Genomic DNA, 20,016 nt, shown 5'->3' on the forward strand with positions numbered 1-20,016 from the left:
CGATTCTGCACATCGCACCACATTTTGCAAACTGTTTTCGGGGTGTTGTTAACTTAAAACAGCCTTTCTCAACCAGGGTGCCCAGACACCCTGGGGTGCCTTGAGGGTTCTTCAGGGGTGCCTTGGCAAAATGTCTAAAAATTGCCCAAAACTTGTATACAAGTCAACGGGTGGAACAAGCCTGCCTTTTAGTTACACAAAGCCACAAGTTTTCATTGTGAACCATTATGACCTTCTAGCTGCTGGCATCCTGACAACCAATGACATCATCAGATGATAAGGAGGATGTCAGCTGCCTGCAGAGCATCCTAGTTTGACCCTCCCCCGCCCCTCTCTGGGGTCACATTAGCTGAGTGATGGAGAAAAACTGAGGGAGAGGAGAAACACTGGAATACTAGTCAGTACCAGTGTGCAAAAGTGTATTTGCTTTGGAAGAATAAATCACCTCTAATGTTGGGTGTCCTACATGTATGGATGTTGCTGCGTTAAATAAAACTATTAGAATAGTTTTTCACATTTTAGAATGGGGTGTCCTTTTAAAATAATGGACAGTCTTGAGGCACCCCATTTTTGAATGGGGTACCTCAAGACTGTCTATAATTCTAAAGGGTTGCTTGGACCATCTATAATTTTAAAGGGTGCCTTGACTGAAAAAAGGTTGAGAAACACTGACTTAAAATACACACCCTCAACGGTTCTTGCGAACGGGGTGCGATTATGATACGGTCAGGGGCGGACTGACAACTCATGGGGCCCCCGGGCAATAGGGGATCATGGGGTCCCTGTGTCCTTGCCCAAACTCAAAAAAGCCTATGAAAAAGGTACCAGGGGCATCTCATGGGGCCCCCTACTGACCCCAGGCCCTCGGGCATTGCCGAGTTTCCAAATGGTCAGTCCGCCCCTGGATACGGTGCGCAAATTTTGCACCGCATCAGTGTGAACCCAGGCTGAATGTGTAGTAGAAATCTGTCTATATTTGGATGCAGACACATTTTTGAGGAACTTGTCAACAGATATGGTATAAAGAAATGTTGCTTTCTACATACATACTCTGTTTGTAAAAACCACAAGAGTCTACTGTAATAGTATGACTTCAATTCTCTTTTCTTAAAACATCCAGAAGCCGTATCGGTGTCGTACTTGCAGCTCATGCTGGCACAGCTGCCTTATGCTGCCCCTTTGTGGAGGATTGAGCCTCCATCTCCAACCATGCCACACAATTCATCTGCTGCAGTGAATACCTCTGAGATGTTTATTCATTACCAACCAGGGGCGGACTGACAACTCATGGGGCCCCCGGGCAATAGGGGATCATGGGGCCCCTGTGTCCTTGTCCAAACTCAAAAAAGCCTATGAAAAAGGTACCAGGGGCATCTCATGGGGCCCCCTACTGACCCTGGGCCCTCGGGCAGTGCCCAAGTTTCCAAATGGTCAGTCTGCCCCTGTTACCAACAATATGTTACAGCTTAAGCCCTGGTTCACACTGATACGGTGCAGAATTTGCAGCGTTTTCAGTGTGAATTCTGCACCACATCAGAATCGCACCCCGTTCATGCAAACCGCTGCGGGTGTATATGTTAAGTTAACAACGCCCCGAAAGCGGCCCGCAAAACATGATGCGATGTTCAGAATCGGATCACATAGGTGTGAATACCTATTTTAGTGCGAACCCAACAAAGGGTCCTGCAAGTTTCTGGTGCGGGTGCGGTGCAAATAGAGCCTTACAACATGTACAGCTCCAATCGCACCACACACAAATCGCACGTGATTTGCACAGGAATGCGGTGCCTGTGCGAATCACATGTGATATACCGCATTCATAACTGAAGCATAATAAACTATGTTTTTCTTGGAAGGGGGGCCCCTGCCAGGTTGGCTGTATGGGGCCCTGTGGTTTCTAGCACCAGCCCTGCTCTGGGCTCCCAGACCCTGTGTGGCCCCTGAGACCCCCTTACAATGGGAAAAAAAATCTCCCGGAGTAGAGGATATGTAGTAGGTGTAGCCAGGGACAATCCTTGGGAGGTGGGCGATAGAAGATGGGGCAGAGATGTAGGCAGATTGCAGGGAGGGAGTCAGATGTGCTGGATTGATTAACTTAATAATAGATTATATTAGACTCCCACTGCACCACCCCTAACATAGACGCGGTGTGGTAGGAGTATAATGTATTCTATTTTCTTTTGTAGAGTTCCTGGATAGGTGCTTGGAGCTGTCAATGCGGCTCTGATTCCAGAACAATTTCCGGGACAGAGCCATTACGGGACAACAGTGCAGAAAGCAGGACTTTCCTGAAGGATCCGTGACTGTTGGTAAGTATGAGTGTGGGGGGCAGTAATGCCGCCAGACACTATCCATTCAAGAGAATGGGGCTGCACTGCAATACATGTCATACACACAGTTGCAGTGCGGCATTTACAGAGTTAAAACAGGTGGTGAGGTTTTGTATCACCTCCTCTCAAACGCCCTCTGAAGGACATTTCAGAAGCACAGCAGTCCATCTAAACCCGGCCTATGACATAATATGACCAATGGCTGGCTTTGTTCTTGTGTGGGACAATGGAGACCAACATTCCCGGAGTGAAGGGATCCTATATAAAATTATTTCATTCTATGCCCACATTTAGGCTCCCTTCTCACCGTTGGAGTGTCGTCTGACCATTTTACAAAATCTCACCACACTATATAAATCCTGTTTAGCATTATTAACAATACCTCAGTAGACCCAAGATTGAGGTAAACTAACGAGAACCTAGCTGTGGTCAAAATCTCCACCCAGACTCCTCTGAGGCGCCATTCCCACCTCTTTTTGTAGCTCATGCAAAACAAAGCATGAAACGCACCTGGAGCCTACTCTTTTCTACCCTAGATGGCATGTCGAATGAGAGCGTGGGGGTTGTAAGCCACGTAGCCACTACACATTGTATCCATCCCTTCGTAATGTTAGTGGTTGGTGGCCTGCCCACTTACAGGTAATTGGCCCCGCCCTAAAGCCATACAAGCTGTAGCCATCAGTGTCTTTTGTACATGCACGGTGGCATCTCTAGGATGACTCGGTGTTTATGTTACTGTGTCGGGCTTATGTGCTGCCCACCATGTCCCTGCATGGGAAACAGAAGGAGATCTGTAAGTACAAGGTGCCATGGGAAAGAAAGAAAGAAAGAAAGAAAGAAAGAAAGAAAGAAAGAAAGAAAGAAAGAAAGAAAGAAAGAAAGAAAGAAAAGAAAGGAAGGAGAAAGAGAGAGAGGAAGGAAAGAAGGAAGGAAGGAAGGAAGGAAGGAAGGGGGAAGGAAGGAAGGAAGGAAGGAGAAAGAGAGAGAGAAGGGAAGGAAGGAAGGAAGGAAGGAAGGAAGGAAGGAGAAAGAGAGAGAGAAAGGAAGGAAGGAAGGAAGGAGAAAGAGAGAAAGGAAGGAAGGAAGGAAGGAAGGAGAAAGAGAGAGAGAAAGGAAGGAAGGAAGTAAGGAAGGAAGGAAGGAGAAAGAGAGAGGAAGGAAGGAAGGAAGGAAGGAAGGAAGGAAGGAAGGAAGGAGAAAGAGAGAGGAAGGAAGGAAGGAAGGAGAAAGAGAGAGAGGAAGGAAGGAAGGAAGGAAGGAAGGAAGGAAGGAAGGAAGGAAGGAGAAAGACAGAGAGGAAGGAAGGAAGGAGAAAGAGAGAGAGGAAGGAAGGAAGGAGAAAGAGAGAGGGGAAGGAAGGAAGGAAGGAAGGAAGGAAGGAAGGAAGGAAGGAAGGAAGGAGAAAGAGAGAAAGGAAGGAAGGAGAAAGAGAGAAAGGAAGGAAGGAGAAAGAGAGAGAGGAAGGTAGGAAGGAAGGAGAAAGAGAGAGAGGAAGGTAGGAAGGAAGGAGAAAGAGAGAGAGAAAGGAAGGAAGGAAGGAGAAAGAGAGAAAGGAAGGAAGGAAGGAAGGAGAAAGAGAGAGAAAGGAAGGAAGGAAGGAGAGAGAGAAAGGAAGGAAGGAAGGAGAGAGAGAAAGGAAGGAAGGAAGGAGAGAGAGAAAGGAAGGAAGGAAGGAGAGAGAGAAAGGAAGGAAGGAGAGAGAGAAAGGAAGGAAGGAAGGAGAGAGAGAAAGGAAGGAAGGAAGGAGAGAGAGAAAGGAAGGAAGGAAGGAGAGAGAGAAAGGAAGGAAGGAAGGAGAGAGAGAAAGGAAGGAAGGAGAGAGAGAAAGGAAGGAAGGAAGGAGAAAGAGAGAAAGGAAGGAAGGAGAAAGAGAGAGAGGAAGGTAGGAAGGAAGGAAGGAGAAAGAGAGAGAGAAAGGAAGGAAGGAAGGAAGGAGAAAGAGAGAAAGAAAGGAAGGAAGGAGAAAGAGAGAGAGGAAGGAAGGAAGGAAGGAGAAAGAGAGAGAGAAAGGAAGGAAGGAGAAAGAGAGAGAGAAAGGAAGGAAGGAAGGAAGGAAGGAGAAGAGAGGAAGGAAGGAAGGAAGGAAGGAAGGAAGGAAGGAAGGAAGGAAGGAAGGAGAAAGCGAGAGAGAAAGGAAGGAAGGAAGGAAGGAGAGAGAGAAAGGAAGGAAGGAAGGAGAAAGAGAGAAAGGAAGGAAGGAGAAAGAGAGAGAGGAAGGTAGGAAGGAAGGAAGGAGAAAGAGAGAGAGAAAGGAAGGAAGGAAGGAGAAAGAGAGAAAGGAAGGAAGGAAGGAGAAAGAGAGAGAAAGGAAGGAAGGAAGGAGAAAGAGAGAAAGGAAGGAAGGAGAAAGAGAGAGAGGAAGGTAGGAAGGAAGGAAGGAAGGAAGGAGAAAGAGAGAGAGAAAGGAAGGAAGGAAGGAAGGAGAAAGAGAGAAAGGAAGGAAGGAAGGAAGGAAGGAAGGAAGGAAGGAAGGAAGGAGAAGAGAGAGAAAGGAAGGAAGGAAGGAGAAAGAGAGAGGGGAAGGAAGGAAGGAGAAAGAGAGAGAGAAAGGAAGGAAGGAAGGAAGGAAGGAGAAAGAGAGAAAGAAAGGAAGGAAGGAGAAAGAGAGAGAGGAAGGAAGGAAGGAAGGAGAAAGAGAGAGAGAAAGGAAGGAAGGAGAAAGAGAGAGAGAAAGGAAGGAAGGAAGGAAGGAAGGAGAAAGAGAGGAAGGAAGGAAGGAAGGAAGGAAGGAAGGAAGGAAGGAGAAAGCGAGAGAGAAAGGAAGGAAGGAAGGAGAAAGTGAGAGAGAAAGGAAGGAGAAAGAGAGGAAGGAAGGAAGGAAGGAAGGAAGGAAAGAAAGAGAAAGAGAAAGAGAAAGAGAAAGAGAAAGAAAGAAAGAGACATTTCTAGCAGCTTTCAATTACCATTATGGCACAATACTCTTCCTCCTTTTTATTCCTCATCTCAATCACTGCTGCAGCTTCTTTGCAGAGCCGCTCCACCACAGTGCCAACCAGGGGCGGACTGACCATTTGGAAACTCGGGCACTGCCCGAGGGCCCGGGGTCAGTAGGGGGCCCCATGAGATGCCCCTGGTACCTTTTTCATAGGCTTTTTTGAGTTTGGGCAAGGACACAGGGGCCACATGATCCCCTATTGCCCAGGGGCCCCATGAGTTGTCAGTCCGCCCCTGGTGCCAACAACACAGGGTTGCACTCTCCAGTAGTAGTAGTAAGTCAACCCCCACTGTGTTAGCTCTCTTTTCTATTTTCTGTGCCTAGAAAACCATACTGTATGTATTGGAGGAGTCTAATTTGTTTTAACATTGAACCTTCGTTCTGCAGTTTATGTGTGTCTATGAGAATCTTGCACGTGGCACTGTAACGGAGGTCTATTGTGCAATCTGGCTGCGCTCACCATTTGCCACAGAATTGCCTTTCCTAGTGTTCCCCAGGAAGTCTCTCTCAGATCCTAGCAATGTTTTTGAATATAACCATGCTTAACTGAAGAAGTTCATCTTGTTTTATATTTTCCTTGTTAACGTACCTGTACCAATGGTAGACAAGCATTTTTCCAGTCCTCCAAGGATATAAATTGAGAGTTTATATTGGATCAGAGCTCCTCCAAAATATGGTGAACAATAGGCATAGAGTTTATGGAGGCAATCCAGGGTTTATTTTACATAAAGTGTGGATTTAGGCTGGCAATTTTCTGTCCAATTTCTACCCAATTTCCTTTAGATTTACCTTCAACTATGTAGTGAAAGAACCTGCCTGATTGGATGAAATTGAAAGTGTTGTTTGACCTCGTATTATATGGTCTTTGGTAAATCTAAACCAAAAATCTCAAGAAAATTGGATAATCTATGGCTAGCCTTAGAGTGTATCTCAAGCCAAAAAAAATCTTCTTAAACAAATGGCAGGGCCACTTTACTGTCCTTCAGAATTTAGAGGGCCAGACTGTGGTTAGTTGAAGTAAAAAAATTGACGTGTCAGTGGTCAGAGGGATATTGCTCCATTGTTGATATCAGTAAGAGAAAAAGTTGATGTCTTTGGTAGTAATAATGCTCATTGTTGGTGTCAACGGGAGGAACTGTGCCCCATCAATGGGAGGGATTATGTATGTTCCATCGTTGGTGTCAGTGGAAGGAACAGTGCCTTATTGTTGGTGTCAGTGGGAGGAATAATGCCTTATTGTTGGTGTCAGTGGGAGGAATAATGCCTTATTGTTGGTGTCAGTGGGAGGAATAGCGCCTTATTGTTGGTGTCAGTGGGAAGAATAGTGCCAAATTATTGGTGTCAGTGGGAGGAATAGTGCCTTATTGTTGGTGTCAGTGGGAGGAATAGTGCCTTATTGTTGCTGTCAGTGGGAGGAATAGCGCCTTATTGTTGCTGTCAGTGGGAGGAATAGAGACTTATTGTTGCTGCCAGTGGGAGGAATAGTGCCTTATTGTTGGTGTCAGTAGGAGGAATAGTGCCTTATTGTTGGTGTCAGTGGGAAGAATAGCGCCTTATTGTTGGTGTCAGTGGGAAGAATAGTGCCAAATTATTGGTGTCAGTAGGAGGAATAGCGACTTATTGTTGCTGCCAGTGGGAGGAATAGCGCCTTATTGTTGGTGTCAGTAGGAGGAATAGCGACTTATTGTTGCTGCCAGTGGGAGGAATAGTGCCCCATTTCGTCTCTAAGAGGAATAACGCCCCAGAGGCCTACTAAAGGCAAGTTAAGGGTCACATTAATTTGCAGTTGGTGGGCTGTTTCTGACTTGCAACATGCATAGGGTGATGCCTCATGTGTTTGGCAGTCATCCAATAATTATGGACAAATGTTCACTCTTCTTTTTAGATGAGGAAAGGATACAAAGTATCACATGTGCACCACCACAAAATGAAATACTCATATTAGGTATGCAGAATCTATCCAGTCTGGTTTTATTAGGTAGAAATTCTGACTGATTGCTATTGGTTACTGCTTTTTGTAGTTGGTCCCTTGCTTTTATCTCACCATTTCTTAAAGTCCATGTATAAATGTCCATCAGTCCCACCCCGCAAGCAAAAGTCCTAGGTGTCACCCTAGACTCCAGTCTATCCTTCCAACCCCATGTTCAATTGCTGGCAAATTCATGCAGGCTCCACCTCCGCAATATCTCCAAATATGTTCGTTCCTAACCCCAGACACTACTAAACTACTCGTTCACTCCCTTATTATCTAACGACTCGACTACTGCAACTCCCTCCTCACCGGTCTACCTCATCACAGACTATCCCAGCTTCAGTCTATCCTGAACTCAGCGGCCAGATTCATCCACCTTACCAACTGCTCCGTATCTGCCACCCCCCTCTGTCATTCCCTCCACTGGCTTCCGATTGCCCAACGCATAAAATTCAAACTACTAACATTGACGTACAAAGCCATTCATAACGCTGCCCCAAACTACCTCACCGATCTGATACCCAAATACCACCCAACACGTACTCTTCGCTCCTCACAAGACCTCCTACTCTCTAGCTCCTTAGTCTCCTCCTCCCATGCCAGGACTTCTCTAGGACTTCCCCCATCCTCTGGAACTCACTACCCCAATCCATCAGACTGTCACCTACCCTCCTCACCTTTAGGCGCACCCTGAAAACCCATCTCTTCAGGGAAGCCTACCCCGCCCTCACCTAACAGCCGATCTCCTCCACTCCTCCTACCACTCCATCCCCCACAGCCACTTCCTCCTGTACCACTACCCCCTCCCTCCTAGATTGTAAGCTCCCAAGAGCAGGGCCCTCGTACCCCTCGTGTATTGTATTGTCACTGTATTGTCTCATGTACTGTCCCCACTATAATGTACAGCGCTGAGCAAACTTTTTGGCGCTATATAAATACTGTATAATAATAATAATAATAATAATAAAAAATGTCACACAATAACCAGATTATCAGCTGTTCCCTTTATTTGTAAACGGTTGACACAAAATACATTGTACAGCTGACAAAATACACTGTGTATAATTGGTTTTCTGTACACAAACATTGAGATTACACATAAGTATTACAAAAACACATAAAACTATATATATAGAAATGAGTATTAAAGACGTAAAATTATACACAAAATACTATTTAGTTTAAGCGACCGCACTAGAGAATTGAAGTCTTGCAAGACCTTTTGATTTTGCCACGTAGTAACAAATTTTTTAGGGGTTCATACGTCATCAGATAAGGCTGATACAGTTTTTTGGTAGCTTTTACTATATGCATTGATTTTTATAAAAAAAAAAAATTTCTGTGCTCTTATTGTGCTATAAGACAAATATGCAAGCAAAAACTAAAGGATATGTATTTTATAAAAATATGCAGGAGGGCATGTACATTCAAGTTATCTGACGGTGTAAACTCCCTTAATTCTTTTATAAGAAAACTAGCATTCATCTACAAAATTCAAAAAAGATTAAGAAATAAAAATACTTTCTGGATATACTAAAGTCAGGTGCTTATACATTTGTCTAAAGACTTTGACATACAGCATGAGGATCAGATAGCCCCAAGTTGCCAGTTGTTTTTAGAAAGTTCAAAAAGTTTGAGTGCTTGTCTTTTGCCTGAGGCATCCCGGTAGAAGCTGCAGATGTTTCAGCAGGCAGATAGTATTGTTATCTTTGGTCTTGTGCTAATTAAGAGGTATTGTTAACTGGTGTTTGGCTCTGAATATCTGGCTTTTTTAGGATTGTAACTATTAAGAGTTTTCTTTTTTGAGAGCAGAATTCCAAGGCTTCAGATGTCCTACCACTAATATATATAATGATTATACCTGGAATTGGTTGGACCTCACATCATTTGCAAAACATTTTGGCTTGTCCAGATGCAGTAAAATAATGGAAGTGTGGTTGTCTGTAACTGACTTTAAATCTACAACCTCACTTGGATGGCAAGCTTTTGGTCTAAGATTAGCAGCAAATGGCATATGTGTTACAAATGAAATGTTAGGAGCATGGCAGTAAATGCAGGGATGATGGTCAAGGGTTTACTGTTTCTTGGGTGGCAAGCTCTTGGCCAGGTTCTGAAGCTGGTTACGGAGGTTTTCTACAGAGGGGTTGAACCATTTGCGCACCTGGTCTGACAGTTTGTCCACGCTGCTTTTCACATCTGAGGCCATCTTTTTAACTTTGCTTTGGACGTCCTTGGCCACTGAGGCAAATCGATCTCTCAGCTGTTTTCCTTGCTCATCCATGGCATCTTTCAGAGACTGAAGGCGCTGTTGTCCTTTCTTCTTCAAATTGTTAACAATTGGCTCCACATTTTTGCGGAGATTTTCCACTTTCTCCTGGGTGCTCTTGCTCAGGTCATCTCCATACTGGTTGAGTTTACTCTTGAGGTCTTCGCTGTCCTTCGCAAGGCGTTTTTTTAGTTTCTTCATGTACATACTAACCTTTCCTTGGACATCTTCGATGTTCTGATCGAACATGGATTTCAGATCTCCAGAGTACTGTATGGCTCTTGTCTTGGTGTCCTCCATGTCGTTCTTGAGCTTGTCAGCAAGAGCAGATATCTCATCAGTAAATCGTTGGTTAGCATCTTGAGCCATGGGACCAACCTTGCTCTTTAGATCTTCAGCATAATTGCTCAGTTCTTCCATGGTTTCTTTGATGAGTCCACTACAAGTAAAGATATAGAGGTCCTAGTAAGTATACCATGAAATATACTTGAAAAATATCACAAAATAATTATCCTTAATGTATACATAAAGCCAAAACTTATTTTTTTTGGTTCAGTTTTGAATAGAGTGAGGAATGGTTAAGACCTCTATCAAGTTTATTTGTTGTTTGAGCCCCTCTGGTGGGATCTCACTTTGTTTAAAGTACTGAAGACAACAGGTAATCTCTCCAAAGTGAGGATAAATGCCCTCTTAAAGTTGTAGTAAACTCCAGATTTGTATTTTTTGCCTACAGGTAAGCTTATAATAATAAAGCTTACCTGTAGGTTCAAGCAATATATTTGCTCCTTTTGACAGACGATACATGCGCTCTGCAGGAATGGCACGGCTATGCCGTTCCTTCAGACCGCATGCGCTGGCCATCAAAAGGAGCGAATATATTCATTTAACCTATATTCATTTAACCTACAGGTAAGCTTTCTTATAAGCACTGTGCTGTGGCCCGGTACTCCCGTGCGCATGCGCAGGAGTGATGTCATCATGACTCGGCCAGTCAGACGGTCGGAGTTCACGAACCCGGATGGAAGACCAGGTGAAGATGGAAGCCTCGGCTGTGGTGACAGCACACTGCTAGAGGCTTTGTTTTAAGGTAAGTCCTTCATAATTTGCTAGTAAGCGATGCATGATAGAAAATTATGACATCACCTTGTAGGGGAAACCTTTTTTTGTTTGTTTATTGCAGCTTTAAGACTGCCATAGATGGTTCGAATCTCGGCCAGTTCAGCAGGGACTGGCCGAGATTCAAACCACATATGGGAAGGCTGAATGTACCCAAGTTGATTGATCGATCAACTTGAGTACAACAAGCCTGTTGGATTGTACATGCAATTATTGCTAGCGGCTATTAAAGCCACTAGCAGTAATTGTGATGGGAGTCACTTTGGGTGGGGGGCCCATGGAACACAGCTCACTTTGGAGAGGTGGGGAGACCCCTGTCTCAGCTCCCCATATCCCTCTTATGTGTAAGTCACCCTGTGCCTTTTAGGGGTGCAGGGTGATATGACCTGATATTGTGTAGACATGTATAGGTGGGGTGGGGGGTTGTGGATTGTTTAATGCCATGTGGTTGTATCCCATTGTCCTATTGTGTGTCTTGCTTGGGAGCAAAGTATTATGGGATGTTTGTGTTGGTGTATTGGCTTGGTGGGGGGTGTCTGCTGATGTGTTGCTAGATTTGGTTTGCCCCGCCCTGTGTCATTATGCAGGCAGGGGGGAATTGTTCCCTTGAATGTATATATCTTGTATCTGTGTTAGAAACAATTGAGTACGGTCCGTGATACTTTTTTTATTTGCACTAACATACAATTTTGAGGACAAGCTTTCGGGGAGTGTCCCCTTCTTCAAGGTCCAAGCAGTACTGTATCTGTGTTAAAATACAGCAGTCTATTTCCTGGTTTTCCTTCAAGAGTGGTGTCTTGTCTGTGTTTCTGTATTATAACAGAAATACCCAAGCGCAGACTGGGTCCTGTTCCTTTACAGTAATCACTGTGGTCTCCCAGCTTGAACAGCTTCCTGCACCCCCCTCCCCAGCTGGGAGACCACAATGGCTTCACGGGAGGGATTCCCCCATCAACACTGACTAACAATTTTCTTTCCTGCAACCTGTGTTTGCAGGAAAGAAAATCGCTCCATCTATGGCTAGCTTTAGACAGTTTTCACCAGAACAGACGTCCCCAATAAAAGATGTACCCTCTGTTCTTAATCTTGGGAAAATTATAACATTTTATATTTAATGTTACTTCCTGCCCCAGTGAAACCAAAACAAAAAAGGTACATCTGTCTCAGCCAGACACAAACAACAATAAAAACTTAATAAAGGGGTTTTAACATTTCCCCACTCTAGCCAAAGCTCAACAATAGGCATTTTTATTCCTTGGCAGGGGCGGACTGACCATTTGGAATCCCGGGCAATGCCCGAGGGCCTGGGGTCAGTAGGGGGCCCCATGGGATGCCCGTGGTACCTTTTTCATAGGCTTTTTTGAGTTTGGGCAAGGACACAGGGGCCCATGATCCCCTATTGCCCGGGGGCCCCATGAGTTGTCAGTCCGCCCCTGTTCCTTGGATATATTAGTGAGGACATTGGACATTTATCAGTTTTTTTTTTAATTGCTGTTCATGTTCCTAATGGGAGATTTTCTCCCCAGTTACTGTTCCCCTGTGACCTAGACAAGACATTCTGAAAAATCTTTCCAAAAGAGACACAAACAGTAGTAACAAACTTTTCTAAGTGTAGTAGAGGGGAGTCCATGATATCTTGGGCTTTCATTTTACAAAGCAGAGACTATTAATTATTTATTACACCCAGGCAGTCAAGGGGTTTGTGTTAAAAGGTATAACATGCTTTGGAAAATGTGGTGCAAAAACACACAGGAAGGCGCCTAGTGCATTGCCAACATTATTGTTTATTGGCAGGGGCGGACTGACAACTCATGGGGCCCCCGGGCAATAGAGGATCATGGGGCCCCTGTGTCCTTGCCCACACTCAAAAAAGCCTATAAAAAAAATACCAGGGGCATTTCATGGGGCCCCCTACTGACCCGGTGCCCTCGGGCAGTGCCCGAGTGCTCGAATGGTCAGTCCGCCCCTGTTAATTGGATCCAAAAGACAATTGCATACTCACAAACATTGTAAGGAACAGGCTATCAAATAGCAACTCTAGTCATAAGGCGATGTCGTCTGATCTTGTATAACACAGTTGAAAGGCTGCTAAGTTTGGGGAGATGTGCCCCCTTCTTCAGAGAGGTATACTTGATAGACTGATACAGAGGGTACACCAGCCTTGTGCATTACTTTTGTAGATCCTTTTACTGAAATAATAAATTAGATGTATACTCACAAACAGAATCTCAAGCTCTTCAATATTCACAGTGCCCAGCATGACCAGGTCCACTGCAAATCCCAACCACAAGAAGCCACTGAGAATGGCTGATGTGTTTCGAAGGGGGTCCAACTGGCTCTGAAGAAGAGGGCCCCCCTCAAAACGCATCAGACAAGTGACTCTGGGGAAGAGGAGACCCCCTCAAAATGCATCAACAATTCTGACGTCTTCCCATGGTTGGGACTTGCGCAGTGGACCAGATCATGTCAAACGCTGTGAATATTGATGAGTTTGAGATTGTATGCCGTTTATGAGTATACATCTACTTTATAATTTCAATAAAATGATCTACAAAGGTAGTGCGCAAGGCTGGTGCACCCTCTGTTTTTTTGGAGGTCTGGAGGCTGTAGAGGGGGTGTAGGATCCCTAAAAGTCCTATAAGGCCTACTATTCACCAATATCTGGTGAGTGCGGTTTATGTTGGTCACAGCACTGGTGGATGGTGGAAGCACATATCATAGGAAGATAATTATAATACATTTTTTTTTTTGCTGAAGCACCCTGGAATTTGGGATAAAGGAATTTATGTTTATCTTAAAGAAATTTTTTTTTTTTGGACACATTAAGTTTTTTTGGACATTATCAATTTTATTTATAATAATTTATAATTTTTATATAATTTTTATTTTATAGTTTATTATTATGTAATTCATTTGGTTTGGGTATTGTTTTGCGCTGTTTATTTTTTTTATAACATCCTCTGTTTTTGCCTTTCTAGTGTTTCTTTTGGGCTTCCCCAGTCCTCGGGGGGGCTGCAAAGTCTTGACAAAACTTGAGTGGTTGAAGACCCAAGGCCCACCATAGCCGGAACATTCACCTTGAGAGCAGGAAGTTGTTCTTTTGGGTTTGCATGTGCTATACATCGTCAATGATACTGCCCTTCGGCTGGATTTGTTATTTGATTTGCCTGTTCCTTACAATGTTTGTGAGTATGTAATGGTCTTTTTTTATATTCAATAAACATTAATGGTGGTAATTCACTAGGCGTTTGCCCTCCTGTGTCTTTTTGCACCTCGTTTTCCAAAGCATGCTGTACCTTTTAATAGAAAACCCCAGTATTGCGTGTAAGCTTTTTTGACACTGTTGGATGTACTTAGGGTTGTCACCTCATCCCTTTAAAACCAAACACATATTAATTACACAGGTTCTGTGTCTGATTAAGGTGGTAATTAAACTCACTTATGCAGGCCATAGATGGGTCGAAAATCGGCCGATTTTTCAGCCGAAAATAAAATCGGCCGATTTTCGGATCGTTAGTGTGCTAAATGTTCGGCCGTTTTTCGGTATTTTGGCAGATTTTTTTGATCGGTAAAGTTGGAAACAAATCGGCCGATTTTGCCGATCGGCCGATTTTCGCGGCAATGATGGGCAAATCGGCCGATCTTTTACCGATAAAAAAAATCTGCGCATGAGCAGTGACCTGCAAGAGGAAGACAAAAAGAAGAAGAGGATGAAGTAGAAGAAGAGGAGGATGAAGAAGAGGATGAAGAAGAAGAGGAAGAAGGAGAAGGGGAAGAGAAGAAGAGGATGAAGAAGAAGAAGAGGATGAAGAAGATGAAGGGGAAGAGAAGAAGAGGATGAAGAAGAAGAAGAGGATGAAGAAGAAGAAGAGGATGAAGAAGAGGATGAAGAAGAGGATGAAGAAGAGGATGAAGAAGAGGATGAAGAAGAGGATGAAGAAGAGGATGAAGAAGAGGATGAAGAAGAGGATGAAGAAGAGGATGAAGAAGAAGAGGATGAAGAAGAAGAGGATGAAGAGGAAGAGGATGAAGAAGAGGAAGATGAAGAAGAGGATGAAGAAGAGGAAGAAGAAGAAGAAGAGGAAGAAGCAGAAGAAGAGGATGAAGAAGAAGAAGAGGATGAAGAAGAAGAAGAGGATGAAGAAGAAGAGGATGAAGAAGAAGAGGATGAAGAAGAAGAGGATGAAGAAGAAGAGGATGAAGAAGAGGATGAAGAAGAGGATGAAGAAGAGGATGAAGAGGAAGAAGAGGATGAAGAGGAAGAGGATGAAGAAGAGGAAGAAGAAGAAGAAGAGGAAGAAGCAGAAGAAGAGGATGATGAAGAAGAAGAGGATGAAGAAGAAGAGGATGAAGAAGAAGAGGATGAAGAAGAGGATGAAGAAGAGGATGAAGAAGAAGAGGAAGAAGAAGAAGAGGAAGAAGAAGAGGATGAAGAGGAAGAAGAAGAGGATGAAAAAGAAGAAGAAGAAGAGGATGAAGAAGAAGAAGAGGATGAAGAAGAAGAGGATGAAGAAGAGGATGAAGAAGAAGAAGAGGATGAAGAAGAAGAGGATGAAGAAGAAGAGGAATTCCAGTCCAGCAAAAAGTGTCCCTGCAGAGAGCTCCGCTATTTCTTTGACAGTTGCTTGACATTTATAGCGGTTGCAACAATGTATCTATTTGTTTCCGAATAAAAACATCTGTATCCTAAATGGATACAAATAGATACATTGTTGCAACTGCTATAAATGTCAAGGAACTGTCAAAGAAATAGCGGAGCTCTCTGCAGGGACACTTTTTGCCGGCTGTAGACACGATGAAAATCGGCTGATTTTTTTTTACCGTTGCTGATAACGTCGGCCGCTTGAACGACTGATTTTTCATTTTTTTTAAAGAAAAATTGGCCGATTTTCGACCCGTCTATGGCCTGCATTAGTGGCTCATCTGCAATAAATTAGCTTCAGAACCTGCGTAATTAATATGTGTTCAGTTTTAAAGGGATGAGATGGCAACCCCAGATGTACTACTGTCTGAGTGTTGAAGTGTTTGAACTTTTCTTTGGAAAATGAGGGTTATGTATGACCTCCACTGCATTGTAGTAAGATAAAGATTTTATTAAAAAAAAATTAAAAATAAATAAAACATCAGTAGAAAAAAATTCAGTCCCCGTATTAATTTAGTACAGGGGATGCTCAGAATAACAAGCACATGCTTACGCAAGTCAGGCCCTGCTTATTCCACATTCTTCTGCAAATGTAGATGAAATGCCGACACTGACTAATACAGGCAGTGAGATTGCTGCAGGGCAACAGGCAGACATGCATTTCAAATACATAAAAGTGGTTGTGATTAGAACATCTGTCTTTAAGAGCAAAGTGATTACTGGTCTTGTAATACATAGTCCTTAATATATAAATGTTTGATTGAAGGCTTCAGCATATCAACGCTAGATGCTGAGTAAGCATGAAACCATACGCTGTTTTAGAAGCAAACAATTGGGGATACCTAGAAGGTACATCGAGATGACCTGCAATCTGCCTTCATTTTATTGTAAGGGCTCATGTACACGGGGCATTTGGAAAACTCTTCTGAACGATGGAAACTGACTGCTGGAAAATGCAGGTTAAAAAACGTTAGTGTAGCAACGTTTGCATACCGCGTTTATGTGTGTTTATGAGCATTTGCGTTTAGAAGCGTTTTTTTAAAGATAACCTCAGGAGACCTTTCCCAAATGCCCAAAATGCACTGAAAAATAGTAAAAAATTAACTATTTCAGACATTTTGAGAGGAATAGAGAGAGCAGAAGCAGAGAGAGCAGTATGTGTTGAGATGACCTGTCTTTTCTGGTTGTATTCACTATGGATCCCATCATGAGCATAATGCGGCGCGTTCTACCATTTTTCCTTCACACGAAACCTGGAACTGACTGCGCTGGTGTACCGGGTCCATTTGAATACATGAAAAATGCTTTGCATGCATTTCTGATGAAGAAAAAAGGCTCTGGACAGCATCTGAACATGGAACAGTTAAAAATGCTTCTAAACGCAAACGCTTATGAATGCGGTTAACCGCGTTTACATGCATATACAAGCATTGTGCGTTAAAACTGCCAGTATAATCTACTCCTGAACGCAAGTTTGGTGCATTCAAAATAACAACTGTAAACTCAACTGCCCGTAAACGATGATGTGTACATGGACACATAGGAAAACATTATGGAGAGTTCAGGGGCTGCTGAAAAAAACACTGAACAGCTCCTGAACGTCAGTTTAGGAGTTGCAGTGTACATGAGCCCTAATGCTCATTTAAAAAAAAAACAAAGAGCCATGTGTAGTAGGACCTGGAAACCAACACAGTGCAAGATCTAAAGAACAGTGCTAATAACCAGAATCCATGTTGGCTGGTAAGCTGAATTCTGATTGGCTGCTCTAGGTTAATGCCTTTGCTCCGTACATAGTTTATTTAATTAGCCCAGTGGAACAAGTCATGTTTTAGGTTGTAATGTCACTTTGGGGGATTAAAGAAGCTATCACATCAACAATCATGAACCGGTCTTATGTAATAACAAGGGTGCCATATTGAATTAAAATTTATAAATTGGAGCAGGAATAGATACAGGCATCCTGTAAATAACCTGAACACAGCTGTTACAGGAGCTGTCAAGACCCATCAAGCTAGATATTTTATTACTTATCCACAGGCTACTATTATACACACCTATACCATGTAGCTTTGAGCTAGTCTGCATGTCTTTTCTTGTTCTGGTCATTCCTAAAAAACATTCATTGCACATCTGTCATTTTTCTGCTCAACTATCTGCTGAGTCTCATGACAGCATTGCAGGAAGAACAGCAGAACGTGAAATGACTTGTACTAATTATACACCAGAAAGTGAAAGCTCTATAAAGCTGTGGTTGGACCTGTGAGTTCGTACATGAAAGATAATTCATGGTTTTTAGCTAGACAGAAGGATAGAAAACCAGCAGCCCACCTTTTTCTCCTCCACAAGACATCCTACAAATAGGTTTCTGTTTGTCTTACTTACTCAAGTTCTTTGCCAAGTTGAGAGTCTTTCATCTTTGATGAAGCTTCATCCGCAGCCTCTTCCATCTTGTTGAGGGTCTGCCAGAAGCTGTCCAATGCAGATTCCCATTTTGTCTTGGGTTCATCTTTGAAAAGAGAACGAGCCTGGGCCCCTGTGGAAAGAACATCAATGAGCATCCCAACATAATCATCATACTATCATTAAACATGGAAGAAGTTGTTTAAGATAGAATATGGAAGGATTGGAATCTCTATTTGTTTTTTATTGCCTTCTGTGACCAGCTGGGCAGATTCTCCCTAACTGTTGGTCCTGTCATACAGTTGCCACCTCGTCCCTTTAAAGTGGAAGTAAATGCCCTTTTGCATATTTTACCTACAGGTAAGCCTTTAATAATTCTTACTTGTAGGTACTGTAAATATCTCCTAAAGATGCGACTTTTAGGAGATATTTACTCTACAAGCGCCGGTGACATCACGTCACTCAATGGACATGGCGTGCCGTCCATTGAGAGAGTTGTGCCACGGCCAAAACTCCCTTCGTGCATGTGCAGGAGTGACAACATCTCGGACCAGCCAATTAGATGGCCGTAGCTCGCGAACCTGAAAGGAAGACCGGATGAAGATGGAAGCCTCAGGGAGCCATGACAAACTGTAACCAAATTTTTTTTTTGGTTGTTGGGTACCAGTTTGGCAATAACTTGTACCCAGTTTGTAATAGAAAAGACGAGGGTCAGTGTCTGATCACACGAGTATTTCCCAACTTTTTGGAAAATATTGTGTAAGCCTATTATTTCCTTCTAGAAAATAGTGACACAGTCCAATCCTCACACAATGGATTCATATTGGAAATACTGTTAGGCCCTTTATAGTCACCATTAGCTTATATAGGTCATCGTAAATGAATTACCTGCTAGGAGCCCAATCGTCAAGAGTAGAAAAATCGTGTTCATGGTTATTCTTTGTAATCCTATGGGAGCAAAAAAAAAAACAAATTATTAGAACAGGAAGATGCTAGATGCCTGGCCTTTCTTGCCTATTTCCATCTGTGAATTCCACCAGTAACGCACCAAACTCTGTATGACATCTATAAGTAAAATAGCTGAAATTCCAAAGTCAAGAGAATCTCCTTCCTTGTATGAGATGCTATAACCAAGAATTGGCTACCAAGTTCTCCAATAGTCATTTTGGAACTATAGAAATTCTAGAAGTTCTAGAAACCGCAGAATGGGACTCATAGTTCCACAACAACTGGGGAACCGCAAAATATACTTTCAAAGGTCAACCTAAAGCCTAAAGCTGATATTGTAGTTTTTGGTAGATGCTAGCTAAATATCTGCTGGGACCCCATTATTTGGCCAGTGCAAGTGATCATATCTGAAAATTAAACCATACATCTATTGACTGGGATCGCTAAGAAATATAAGATTCTTCTGGTGGTTCGTCTTATCAGTATCTACAACAATAATGATAATTGTAAATATTATAACAATATATCACTTTTTTTTGTAATAACCCTAATGAGCCATATACACTGTGTCCCCACACCCATTGTTTTTTTTTATATATATATATATATATATATATATATATATATATATATATATATATATATATAAAATATTATATATCAGACTCCTTCCTAGGACCTGTTCTTCCATCCCCAGTCTATGTCCCATATATTATCAGACTCCTTCCTAGGACCTGTCCTTCCATCCCCAGTCCATGTTCCATATATTATCAGATTCCTTCCTAGGACCTGTCCTTCCATTCCTAGTCCATGTTCCTCACCTTCTCAGTAGCAGCAATCTCTGTCCCCCCCTCCTTCTCTGTCTTTATATAAGCAGCAGGCTGTGAGCTGGAAGGGTTGCACTCTTGCACCTTGAAGCCAGAGGCAGACACATGATCAGTATTAAGTTGGTGGGGGCGAAGTCTACTGAGCAATCTATTCCCTCTGCAGACTTAACCCTGGGATGCCTGGAAAGTGAAAAATTAGGAAGTGATGAAAGTATTAAATGACTAATGTATCATCAGACATTAGTAAACTTTAACCAGGTCTTGCATTTTTTCACTGGCTGTCCATCACTTGGGACATCAGTGTAAAGATGGGTGTGGAGCAGGGCTGGACTGATAACTCATGGGGTCCCTGGGCAATAGGGGATCATGGGGCCCCTGTGTCCTTGCCCAAACTCAAAAAAGCCTATGAAAAAGGTACCAGGGGCATCTCATGGGGCCCCGTGCTGACCCCAGGCCCACGGGCAGTGCCCGAGTTTCCAAATGGTCAGTCCGCCCCTGGTGTGGAGGATGGTCCAGCACACAGGCCAGCTCTCAATGAGCAGCAATTTTGGAAGAGGTGGGCATAAATGTGCACATTTAG

The 20,016-nt window shown here is 43.2% G+C and overlaps 1 protein-coding gene and 1 long non-coding RNA gene across 2 annotated transcripts; one reads left to right on the top strand and one right to left on the bottom strand.

Moving 5' to 3' along the window:
- Positions 1-8,226: 8,226 nt before the first annotated feature.
- Positions 8,227-19,497, bottom strand: APOE (apolipoprotein E). The gene is made up of 4 exons (XM_089655201.1): positions 19,431-19,497; positions 18,550-18,609; positions 17,644-17,794; positions 8,227-9,942 (listed from the first exon to the last, which is right to left on the bottom strand). Exons 2-4 carry the CDS (start codon positions 18,590-18,592, stop codon positions 9,312-9,314), a joined length of 825 nt encoding a protein of 274 aa, XP_089511327.1. The 5' UTR covers positions 18,593-18,609; positions 19,431-19,497; the 3' UTR covers positions 8,227-9,311.
- Positions 10,471-13,859, top strand: LOC149443876 (uncharacterized). Its single transcript, XR_016306604.1, has 2 exons — positions 10,471-10,590; positions 13,598-13,859. It is a non-coding gene; the product is annotated as an uncharacterized LOC149443876 (long non-coding RNA).
- Positions 19,498-20,016: the final 519 nt, after the last annotated feature.

The sequence above is a fragment of the Staurois parvus genome, unplaced genomic scaffold, assembly GCF_062004578.1.
Source record: "Staurois parvus isolate SC_StPar_1 unplaced genomic scaffold, SC_StPar_1.0 ptg000827l, whole genome shotgun sequence".
Classification (NCBI taxonomy): domain Eukaryota; kingdom Metazoa; phylum Chordata; class Amphibia; order Anura; family Ranidae; genus Staurois; species Staurois parvus.

Excerpts from the sequence above, each read along its gene's own strand:
- APOE (XM_089655201.1), bottom strand. The coding sequence starts at position 18,592 with ATGAACACGATTTTTCTACTCTTGACGATTGGGCTCCTAGCAG. Across the intron at positions 17,795-18,549 it reads GACGATTGGGCTCCTAGCAG|GGGCCCAGGCTCGTTCTCTT; the intron begins GTAATTCATTTA and ends TTCTTTCCACAG. Across the intron at positions 9,943-17,643 it reads CAACTTGGCAAAGAACTTGA|TGGACTCATCAAAGAAACCA; the intron begins GTAAGTAAGACA and ends CTTTACTTGTAG.